General features: G+C 45.3%; 1 protein-coding gene across 1 annotated transcript in view; it reads left to right on the top strand.

Annotated features, from left to right (window-relative positions):
• Heg1 (heart development protein with EGF-like domains 1) overlaps positions 1-12273 on the top strand; it is a gene marked incomplete at its 5' end in the record, with an annotated part of 80291 nt that extends 68018 nt beyond the window's left edge. The window contains 3 exon segments of the mRNA XM_005386545.2: positions 2399-2486; positions 5058-5232; positions 7292-12273. Of these exon segments, the coding sequence (XP_005386602.2) occupies positions 2399-2486; positions 5058-5232; positions 7292-7441 (413 nt within the window).
• Between the last annotated feature and the right edge of the window lie 231 nt (positions 12274-12504).

Below are 12504 nucleotides of genomic sequence, written 5' to 3'. Positions count from 1 at the left end.
TGTCCGTACACATACTGAAGATTTCCAATGATGTGGCTGCCGCAAAACATCAAGTTACTCTTTTAAAATATGTATGTGTATATCCATACACAGTGCTTAAATTTAGAGGTGAGCACATGTACATGCACACTTGTACATGTAAATCTAAATAAAATTTGGGAAATACAGAAAAACATAATGAATACAGTAACAGTTAGCCCTACTGACCCAAAGAGCTAATAATGCCCATGAACATTTCGATGAATACTCTCCCAGGTCTTCTGTGCTGAGAGGGCTCCTGGCTTTCATCCCAGGAGTCTTCTCCCCAGTGTGACTGCGCCCTTGAGTGAGTCTGAGTGGTCGGTCCCCAACATCACCATCCTCTGGATACTCACTGGAAACCAGCTTCTGAGTCCTTACCCAGACCTACTAAATCAAACCTCCTAGGGTGCGGACTCAGGAATTGGTGTTAGCAAGGCATTTGGGTGATTCACATGGAAAGTTTGAAAAGCAGACTATATTAGTGCCACTACAAGTGTAATTTTTGATGTGAGCTGTTACTGGATCTTACAAAAGTAGAAAAGGAAATTCATGAGAGTTGGTACCTGTGGGGATAGATAAGAGGAACAAGTGGGACTTTATTTTCTTTATGTGAAAAGATAACCAAAAGCACGAACAAAAACTGACCCTTGACTATGGACAGTTTGGAAAGCCATAGTCTCTGCTGTGTATCTTTTTTAGACAAAAGTGCTTGTTGCAAAGAAAAACCTGGTAAAAGCTGCAGCCACTTGCCAGGGTCACTTTTAAAATAGATGTTTGCTTGTTTTGCTAGAAGTGAGGAGAGAAAATGGGAGCTTGATTTTGACCTTTCTCTAGGAACAGAAGGTGCCGCTGAGGATTTTTCTAAACAGGGAAATGGCATGATCAGACTTGTCTTTGGTGATGAGTGGCTAAGACTGGGTGCAGGAAGTTGAGTTGGGAGGCAACTGCCATTGTCCAGACAAGAAATGACAGTAGCATGGAGCGGGGGTAGATGTATTTAAGTAGTTTGTCTTTTTTCTTCACTTTTATTGACACTTCTGAATACATATGCCAGGAGGAGAGGGAGACAATGAATTTATTCCATGGTTTGGTTTTATTCCCACTATATGGCAGTACTAGTGGTTTTCCACAATCGTACAGCTTCTGTGCTATTTATTTAAACAAAGCTTGGTAAAAGGTTGCATAGCTTGCATTCGCCCGTATTCTGCTCACAGTCTGCTCCCTGCCTGTCTCACTTCCAACCAGCACTTGGTGATTGGAAGCTTCAGGAGAAGGCGACTTAGCCACTGAGGGTAAAGACGTGAGCTCTGTCCTTACCTTTGGACTACACCCAGGTGCCAAGAACAGGGCCAGGCTCGTTTACTGTAGAAAATCTGGCTTCTCCCCAGTGTGTCAGTGCACCCTTCGCCCTAGATCTTCCAAGCTAGGAACATAATTTTAGTTGCGTTTCCACACCAACAAAGCATCAGTCTGAATATTTAATAGAATTTATTGAAAATAATTTTGTCAGAACAGTGTAAAATCCAATTACTTAAAATCTTCTAGTTTTGTTGACAAAACATGATAGGTGCTTGCTTATGCCATTGCTTCTGTTTTGTAGTTAAATTCAATGTGTTGTTATTGAGGAACCCACTCGGTCTCTAGCATGGCTAAGCAGTGATTCCTAGATCCTGAACTTAACTGACTAATGATGTTTCTTATAAAATTAAGGAATCTACTTTAGAGTTGCCACCTTCTTAATTTATGAGTAAGGTCCTGAAACAATGTCATGCATTTTTTTTTCCGGTACCGGGAATCGAACTCATGACCTTGCACTTGCCAGGCAGGTGCTGTGCCACTGAGCTAAATCTCCAGCATTTTTATATCTGCTCTCACCATTGAGTCAAAAACTTAAGCAACAGTTAATACCAAAGTGTGGGAAGTGGCCACAGAAAGATGTTGTCTTTTCTGTTGCTTTTTTTTAAAGATCTACTATCTTGAGGCATAATTTGCACATGATTAAAAAAATTCTTAAAAAAGAGAATTAAAAAAAAGAAAGATATAAGGATAAAAGTTTAGATTATAGAACTGCTATTAAAATGAAACAAATTGAGTTCTGAAAAATTCATTAATCACCTTTATTCTCTTCTTACCATGGATTGGTGAAAATGTCTGCAGGGGCTGGAATGCAGGTAGAACTTAGGAGCCGCTGTCTTAGGAGTCACTGTTTTAGGGGGAACGCTTCTCAATATAGAGAAAATGTAGAGATAGCTGTTGAGAATCCCTTGTCAAAGACCAAAGGGTGGTTGTGGCAAGTCCAGAGGGGACAGTGTCCTCCACTGTGCATTCATTAGCTCCTACCAACCCGCGCTCTTGTTTGTTTGTGTAACCTCTTTAGCCTATCAGCTTATCACTGTGGTCATTGCGGCAGCAGGAGGTGGGCTTCTCCTTATCCTGGGCATTGCGCTGATTGTCACCTGTTGCAGGTAAGTGATGAGAGTTCAGAAACTAATTCTGTATCTTTCCCTGTGCTATATAAGGGTCAGTTTCTACTCATCTGAGGAGTACTTGAGCCAGGTGTGGTGACATAGCCTGTAGTCCCAGCACTCAGGAAGCTGAGGCAGGAGGATTGCCTCAAGTTCAAAGCCAGCCTGAGCTACATAGTGAGATCCTGTCTCAAAAAACATAGAAAACAAACAAACAAAAAAAGAGTACTTAAGGTGAGGAGATTGAAAAATTAGAACACTTCCACACAGCTAGTGGGAATATAAAATGGTGATACCACTTTGAAAAAGTCAGATAGTTAAGTATAGCCCTTCCAATCCTAAGTATGTACCCAAGATAAATGAAAACGTACTATACTGTATCTACACAAAAGCTTGTACATGGATGTTCATAGCACCATTATTCTTAATAGCCAAAGCTTAACAGAATCCCCATGTCTATCAACTTGTTGAATGGACAAATAGAAAATGTGATATAGCCACACAATAGAATATATTCGGGGATAAAGAGGAGTGAAGTCCTGATACAGGGATGATCCTGGAAAATATTATGCTGAGTGGAATAAGCCAGTCATAAAAGACCACTTAGTGTGATTCCATTTACCTGAGTCACCTAAAGTAAGCAAGTCTAAAAGTGACAGAAAGTAGATTAGTAGCTGCCCGGGGCTCGGGTGCAATGGGGGAGGGGAAGGCAGGAGGCACTGGGAAGAGACTGTGAGGGGTATGAGGCTTCTTCTTGGCACAGTGAAACTGTTCTAAAACTGATTGTGCTTCGTGGATGCACAACTGTGAATATGCTAAAAGAAATGAAATGGGTAAATTGAATGGCTTGTAAATTGTATAGAAAGATAGAGAAAAGGAAAGATGAAAGAGTTTTCCTGAAATGTAGCAGTGGAGAACTTAGAGCAGCCGTGTGGGAATACCAGTAAACTTGGCTGAAGGCTTCCTGAAAGCCAATGGGATTGATTCCTACTAGGACAGGGGAATTGATCCTCCTTCTCTGTGGTTAATTCTTCAGTGAAGGAAAATTATGACCTTTGATTCAGATAATAATTGGCCAGAACTATGTGAACATAACGGAGGCAACCTACCAAAATAGCACGCTATCTTTTCTGTCATTGATGTGAAGACATTCTAAGATATCTTCCATCTCCACTAAGGCCACAGAACAATTTGTCGTAACTGCCATTCAGGAATGTAGCCCTTATGATACAGTATAGCCTTTGCATGTCGTTGACCAAATTGCTGTCAAAAATGAACCATACAAGTTGACCTAAACTTCTGGATATGAGACTAGAAACAGTTACCATAGAGGGGCAAGACTGAGAGCTCGAGGGGTCTAAGCCTTGCACTTGCAGTGTGTTCCAGATCATGTGGAATAGCCCTTTGGGAAGGAGCCCGTTTGTGACCCTCGGTTACTGAGAAGGGAAGGGCGTTATGAACAAGGAAGTCGTTGCTTCTGAGACCAGAGACCCCACCCACCACAGAAGTGTGGCGGGTTCCTTCTGTTCTGAGCTTTCCCAGAGGGCCAACACCTAAGCCACGTGTTGAAATTTGGTTTTATGACCCTGTGTCATTCTGTGCCTTCCCTAGAAAATTTACTTATAGGTAAGAAGGAAGATGAAAGAAACTTAAGATGATCTTACCCAAAGCAAATATAACTTACAATTTCTGATACTGGGCTCAGCAGACAGATGAAGAACACATAGTTCAATGATTTCCAGGTGGTAAAACCTCACAGTATAAAATGAGAATGTGGATAGTTGATAAATGGGAACTCTTTTGTCCGCAAACCACCCTGTTTTATGATTTGTGAAGTAGCTTCACGCAGCAGGAAGAACACTGGCTTGGAGGTAACAGGCCTGACCTCTACTCCAAGCTTTGTTGGTAGAAAAGGTGTCCCAGGGGACAACTTAATTCTCTTCAATGAACCAGAATTGGTCTGACCCCAGAGTTCCTGATTCACAAAAACTGGGGGGAACCTAGACTTTTCTCATGTGAAACCTCATGCTCAGTCTGGTTGGGAGCCACTGAGCTTGCTGGCTCCTGCACTATGCACACTTGTGATTCGATTCTTGTTTGTGTGGCTACCTGAAAGATACGTGGCCTCTGTACCCAAGAGGAGTCTAACAGCTCTGCTGCAGCTGTCTCTGACCTCCCTGCCCCTGATAACCTGACCCTTTGGTGTTGGGAGATTTCTTGTTTTTTTTGTCCTTTTGAGACAGGGTCTCGCTATATAGTTCAGGCTGGCCTTGAGCTCACTTTGTAGCCCAGCGTGGCCTCGAACTCGCAGCGATCCTCCTGCTTCAGCCTCCTGACTGCTGGGATTACAGGTGTGTGCCACCACGCCCTGCAGAGAGACGTTTTGTACCTAATTTCATTTTTACTTTTTTTGGCAAATGTTAAAGATAACCATAATAGCATTCTTCAGTGGGCAGCTAACAGAATACTGTAATGATAACTCTCAGTCCTAAAATACCAATTGGTATTTTCACAGATATCATTTATTTACAAAAATTATTCATGGATCTTTTACTACCTTTTGCTCCACAGGAAGAATAAAAATGACATAAGCAAGCTCATCTTTAAAAGTGGAGATTTCCAAATGTCCCCGTATGCTGAATACCCCAAGAACCCTCGCTCCCAAGAGTGGGGCCGAGAAGCTATTGAAATGCATGAGAATGGAAGCACCAAAAACCTCCTACAGATGACAGATGTGTATTATTCGGTGCGTATCCCGGGGCAGGGCAGTCTTTGAGAAGTAAACACTGCAGGTAGTTAGGGGTCCAGGAGGACTGTGGCACAGCCTCTTATTTACATATCTTAACATTCCATTTCCTTATGACGTATTTGCATAATATTTATCAGTCTTGGTGCTAAGATCAGAAAGGTATTTCCATGTTAGCACCTTACTCTTCTAGGGTGGTAGCAGTAGTACACATCAATTTGCTTTTAAGTTGCTACAGTGGAATCGGAGAGGTAGAGACAAAGTTTAGTGATATTTACCCCTTGATCCCTTCAGTTTTATCTCTCGTCTGCCCTCCTTTACTTTGGCTTATGTGGTTGGGTGTTAAAACCAGGAGTTGGGGGGCTGGGGATTTAGCTCAGCGGCAAAAGCGCCTGCCTGGCAAGCGCAAGGTCGTGAGTTCGGTTCCTGGTACCGGAGAAAAACCAAAAAAAAAAAAAAAAAAACCAGGAGTTGGGAACAGGTATAAAGAGAGTGACTCATTCAGCAGGTCTTCACTAACTTGCCCTGTTCAGCACTGGACTGTATCATTCGGGAAGGCAAGAGAATACCATCAGCCTCTGTACCTCTGTCCACATTGAATTTAAGCCAGGCTTTATTCTTCTACAGTGTCCCAAATCATAAAACAAACACAGGCAGGGATGTCTGAACCAAAAAATAAACTGATGTCGGGTGACTGCTCTTTGATAGCAGTGACCGTGAAACTCTGCCCCAGGGACTTAGGGCTCTAGGTAGCCCTGTGACGGAGACCGTGATCTCTGGTTGCTACAGGAATTAACCATGAGGATCAAACTTTGGGTGGAAGGGGCAGATTTGTTCACACTAACAAATAAAGAGCTATTTATTTCAGTGGGTTCTTTGAGGTAATTGAACCTGGAAGAAAAACAAGAAGAAATAAGAAAAATAAATGTAGGTTCAAAGTTAGCTCTAGTTAAAATGTTTCTGTTGCTACTTCTGCATAAGGCTTTGCTTTTTTTCTGTCAGGAAAAGCCCTTTTCTTCTCCTAACTGAAGCTGTAACTATGCTGGTGCTTCCCTAGGCTTGTGCCACACTGCAGCCTGTCGCGGGGTGGGGGGACGACCCTTGCTCCAGACCCGGGGTGTGGTAGGACCCTGTTTCACTGCATGTTTCCGTGGCATTCGCTAGAGTTGCCTTAAACAGAACCAAGTGCAGGACCTCAGTCAGCCCCATCTGTCTTCACGTACGGCGGGCTGAATAGTCTGAGCAAGCAGAGCCTGAGCTCGCAGCAGGAAGCTCACCCCAGTGCCGGGCTGTTGTTCAGGCGGGCTCAGCGCTTGTCCTGTGACTCCCACACTAGGCTCTCACCACAGGATTCACCTTTATCCAGTGTCTTATTTCTGCCAGGAAAGCCTCTCACCCTGGTGTTACTAAGAAAGATCCTCCAAAGAACCTTTGTTCCCAGGGAGCTCCTTTTGCAGACCAGGCAGGTAGGCCGTGACCTGTGAAACTGGCCCAACAATCACCGTTACCTCCTGGCTGTGGTCCTTGCTCCACCTGGAACAAAGTGGCCACTGGACCTTGTGAAACTCAGGTTGGTAGCGTCTGCTGCTCACCTTCTGCTGAGTGTCAAGAAGGTTTTAAAGCCAGCTATGCTCCACAGAGAATGGTACTTTTTTAAAAATTTAAGACAATAGTCAGTTGAGCCACCACACATAAGGATAAACCCAGGTCTTTTCTCCTGTGTTGGTCTAAAATTATCAGGATGCTTTCGATTCATATTTTCTAATTCCCTTTTAAAACAGGCAGGGGCCAGGGCCAGGGATACAGCTCAGTGGCACAGCGCCTGCCTGGCAAGCTCAAGGTCCTGAGTTCAATTCTCTGTACCAAAAAATAAATAAAAATAAAATAAAACAGGGGCAGATATATTCCAGGTTCTATAAAGAGATAGACCAGAGAGGGTCCTAACTTCTAGGTCAGAACTTGTTCTGACCTCATAAAACTGCTTCCATCCTAGTCTATTAACATGTGAAATTTCTGTTTACACTTAACTTTCTGTTCTTCTTTTCTCTTTGGCAACCAGCCCACAAATGTAAGGAATCCTGAACTTGAACGAAATGGACTGTACCCAGCCTACACTGGATTGCCTGGCTCCCGGCATTCTTGCATTTTCCCCGGACAGTATAACCCATCTTTCATCAGCGATGAGAGCAGGAGAAGAGACTACTTCTGAGTGGGCGAGAGAGGCTGCCGCTCTGAGCCAGGTCGTCGGCACCTCTGCAGCTCAGAGGACTATGCCAGCACAAGCACCGGGCACTGGCTGCTCCCGGGCCCAGTGAGAGCCCACTCAAATGGCAAGAGAAAGACAAGCGTGAGGTCCATGACCGCAGCAGAAGGGACCAGAGGATGTGGACATGGAGGCTGCTCTTTTGGCACCTTTGTTGTTACTGTGAACGTGGACATGGGCCAGTACCGAGTGAGTCTCTCTGAGTGACTGCGACGCGGCACTGGCACCAGGGACGGCTGTCGGCCACAGCGGACCACTAGGTGTCATTGCAAGGACCCACGGTTCCCTTAGTTTGCACTTTAGTCAACTGGGCATGCAGGTTTCCTTTTGGATCTGTCTCAGAACTGTCCCCGAGAGACACCGAGACACTTCCCCAGGCTGCAGTGGGTGATTAACGTGCGGCCGGATGCTGGCTTTTGGTTTTCTGCCCAGCACCTAGTGCTGAACAACAGTTGGGGATGGACGTACCACTACGTTCCGAAGATGCTGCAGTCGCGCATACAATATTTTAATGCTTCTAGGTTGCCTTATGCTGCAGTCTCCAAGCCAACCCCCAAAATGAGGAATTGACATTTTGAGGCACAACACCCAACTCCCCTTTGTTTTTTAAGTCAAGGTGACACATTTATTTATAATGGTTTTTTCCTTGTACAGTTAAATCTCACTTTTTTGAGCAAATGGATCAGGGCAAAACAACTTACTTACATTTGGTATTCGAGGCACCCAGCTGCCCCAGAGTGAGGCCGGACAGGCAGAATTAGGAGCTGGACCGACAGTGGTGGGACACTTGTTGTCTGCGAGGGCAGCGCCGGGAGCCTAGACTTTGACCAGTGTCATGGAAGCTGGAGGTTGTGATGGAAAGAGGAAAGCTGCATCAGCCTGGGCCCGAGTGGGTGTTTCAGCGCTAGAGGAAAAGCCTGCTGTGGTCACGCAGGTGGATGAGGTTGGAGCAGTGGGTCAGATCAGCACGTTAGATTGTTTGCATCACCAGCGTTGTGGGAAACCACAGGGAATTCCTGAGGGAGAATAGGAGCTAAGATGAAGCCATAGGGAAGTGTGCTTACTGGCTAATCTTTGCGTCCAGAATCTTATCCGCAAACTCAATGTAAACTTTCAACCAAAGTTATTTATTCAATGAAGAAATAGCTCACTTTCTCTTACCCGGTCCTTGATAGCTATTTGAGACTGTCCACTGCCCCCCAGGAACACAGCTAGACTTCAGGTCTGCGGTGGAGGAGTAACGGCTGGCTAGCCAGGGGTCCGAGCACTTGTGCGTGGGAAGGAAATGCTGACACTGTACTTAATGTGCCCGTGCTGTGGGTCCTGCGAGGGAGGCTTGTCCAGCGCTCCACGTCTCTTACTTACTCCCTGTGGAAATATGTTCATTTATCTCCTTGTGGAACATCCTGGTGTGGGATGAAGTGAAGAGAACACAGAAGTAAAAGAATTGCCCCCACCCTGGAGCTGGGAGCTCAGTGATACACATTTCTGGAAATGCTTAGCTGCTGGGGACAGTTCTGCCCCAGGCATGGTGTTTTCTTCACAGCGCTCTATGATCTCTTCAAAACATGCAGTCCTCACCCTAACAGTGTTATATGGACTCCTGGGTCCCACAGCCTCCACGTCTCGCTGTCACCTGCTATGGCAGAGGCTCTAGTCAGGTGCAGTGCATTCAGTAGTTAGACTGCACTCATCTCCTAAGCACACAAGGCTTCCTATTACTGTCAGTGGATGTTAAAATCTCAAAGCATTGCCATTTGGAAGCCTTGGGTCTGGCCTCTCTCTCCGTGGAACCAAATGGCCCTTTGCACCTCGCTGCCTTGCATCTACCTGGAGAGCTCTGAGCTCCACACTCAGCTCACCCGAGCCAGCAGACTTGCGTCGCTTGTGAGACAGCCTGCATCCCCCAGCCATGGGAAGAGCCACCATAGCAGCTCCCGGGCCACACTTCTGCCTTTGGTGGACACCGAAGCTGGCAAATCATCTCCTGTGTCAGGGCCGGAAGCCTTAAACCCCACAATATGAACGTCCTGTCTCAAAAGCTTGCTTGGAAAAATCCTAATGTCCAAAAAAGAATGTCCTGTGAGTTCCAGAAATGTGTGTTCATGGGTTTTGTCCAAATGGAGTAGATTAAGAATAGTGTTTCTTTTTCACTGTGAAAAAAGGATGCCAAGCAAGGTGGAGTTCACTGGAGCTACACTTTCTAGGAGGGGGTCGGGTGGGGAAGCATCCTGAGGTTTGAAGAAGGCACGAGAGGGGCGTGACTTACCTGTTGCTCACGACCTGTCCCAGGTGAGGAAGGGAGGGGCTGAGCTCACTCCGATGTGGGGTTTTATCCCCAGAAGAGCCTGCCCGGGTCAGAGGAAACAGCTGCCAGGCGTCAGCAGCCCGCAGACAGGCAAACAGGACATCCACCTGCCACATTGGAACACAGCTGTGGCCCACGTGCTGTGGCCCTCTCCACGCCTGGAATGTGCGATTCGTGTGCACAGAAATGCCAGCATCCTGCACTGAAACCCCACAGGTGGGCAGAGGTGACAGCACCCCGCAAGCTGCTTCTGTAGGGAAGAGCCGGCCCAGGTGGAACTTGTGTGTCTGGAGAACGCTGCTGCGTGAGACCTGGGCAGGGAGGAGTTGGCTCCTGGCTTCCTGGTTTCGGTCCTGGGCTTTAAGCTCCAGGTGACCTTATTTCCATTATCTTTTCCTGTTTACTCCATGAGCCAGCCCAGGGTGCTAGGATCTGTTTCTTTGGAAAGATGTTCCTACTATGGCCAGGCTCCATGCAAAGGCCTGGCCTCATAACACCCATGCTAGTTAGCTGTGCGTGCTCGTTTCTCAGACATAAAGACCTCCGAAGTGGATGCATAATTGGCCTAGTAAAGGCAGGATTCAAATTACGGTGTGCAGGTCTCACCCTGTCACTCCTACTCGCTCTCCCTGCCTCACTTCCTGGCAGGTACCTCGCCGCACAGTACCCTTTAAATCTCACAGAGGGCAAGAGAGAATAGACTTACAACTTAAATCATTTTTAAAGAATTTTAATATATTAAGCAGTAACCAAACTAATGACATGAAGGACACAACATACAAAACATACCCTTTTGAAAATGCCCGAAACTTGGTTTTTACTCATGTTTCCCGGAAGCTTGTGGCCACCCTGAGGAAATGGTGGCTGGCTCATGCTTGGCAAGAAGCGTGTTGTATGTGGCTTGGGCTGGAGGAAGTGCAGGGTGCTCACCTGGGTGGGTTCCAACAAGCACGGCGAGAATCACACACCTATTTGAGGGCTGCCTGCCTCATTCACATGGTGAGGCTGTGGGTCCCGCACATGGGAACGTATCTTTGTGGACCATTATCAGATCTGGGAGCAGCATCAGTGAAATGTCTTCATGGCTGATCTCCCCTCTTTGCGGGGAAAGTTATTTTCAAAAGAAGCTTGTTGAATGGATGGTGCCATCAAGCTGGCTGTTAGTATCTGAGGTTAAAAATTAAAGGTGGCTTGAATTATGGAAGAGGTAACTCAAGTGGGCCCATGGGAGAGGGTGCATCTTTGAGATGGGTGCTGGATACTACCCAAGGATGTGTCCTTGAAGGACGGCATCTATTCAGATGTGAGAGTTCCAGAGCAAGCACGTTATTGTCATCTCTCGTGATACGGCTTTTGGCGCCTCTGAGTCGCCTTGCCCACTGGTGGAGGGCCCAGGTAGCCTGGAACTGCGAACTTTGCCTGGGAAAACAGTGCTGCAGTGTGGAGTCACCCTTGGCTTTTCCTAGTATACTCGAAACTAGGGTTTTGATTCACAGTTCTAAAATATATTTGGATTTTTAAATTAGAGCACTTCTTTGGAAAGAGGAAGAGTACAGAGTTCAGTATTTTATATTTTATTTAAAACTGCACTTAATATAAGTGATACTTTTCCTATCTGGAAGCTTTTGTGGCAGTAGGAGTGGACAACAGTGTTCTAAGCATTCTTACGTACATTTTAGAAACAGAAATATGGTTTTGTACAGTTTGCTTTTGGGTATTTTTTTTTTTCTTTTCCAAATCCCCAAAGAAGAAAACTGGTTAAAATAGCAGGCACATTAAAGTATTAAATCCAATTAATTTGTTAATCTAAAGTATCTCAGTAGCATTTTACTCCTCTTATCTGATGTAAACTTTAGCTCACAGAAAAGCCCATGAAACCAAAGGGGACCCTGTAGGTCTAAAAAGAGACAGATCCTAGGCTGGATCTACCCATGAGCATTTTCAAAGAAGATATTTCAAAGGAGTCCCTTGTTAGATTCTAGGGTTATAATTTTTTTATGGTGTGTTTAATGTACGTTAGTGCAGACTCCTTCGGTGGGAGGGATGGGACAAGGCAGAGTTGTGATGGAATCCGTGTGTCTGGGAATCTGATCCAACACACTTACCTTTCTGTAGTACCTAAGCCTGTTCCAAAGAAAGTGATAGTATCATCATGAGTTTTGCTGTGAGTCTTGTTAATGTCTGCATCGTTGGATGTGTGGTTAAATGTAACATGTAGTTGGAATGTGAACTTTCTGAATTTTCACATTGTCCTGAATTTCTGTTTGTAAACCATAGCCCCGGTTGATTGTGTTAAATCCACTATGAGAATGTTATTTAAGGTTGTATTATAATTCCAGCCTCCACTAATTATTCAATACTGTAGCAGCAAAGTATTATTTGTAAGAATTTGGTTATTTTTGTACTTATATTCACTCTAAATCTGGCGTTCTAGTCAGTAAAATGATGCAATAAAATTAGTATCATTTTCCTCGTGTGTTTTTCACTTAATAACAAGCAAACCAAACAGGAGTCCAACAAGTTGTTTTTTAAGAGCCTCACTTAATCCAAGTGTACGGTGAACTCCTGCATGGCAAATGTGGGGAGTGAGTTACTGCTCTATTCTCAGTGCCCAGAAGCGAAGAAGAGTGCTGCTGATGGATGGGTGGGTGGGTGGGTGGATGGATGGGTAGAGGGATGGACGGACAGACAGCTCTAAATG

The sequence above is a fragment of the Chinchilla lanigera genome, unplaced genomic scaffold (genome assembly GCF_000276665.1).
Source record: "Chinchilla lanigera isolate Chin_1 unplaced genomic scaffold, ChiLan1.0 scaffold00026, whole genome shotgun sequence".
Taxonomy (NCBI): Eukaryota; Metazoa; Chordata; class Mammalia; order Rodentia; family Chinchillidae; genus Chinchilla; species Chinchilla lanigera.
This window is presented reverse-complemented; position numbering and strand designations above follow the sequence as displayed.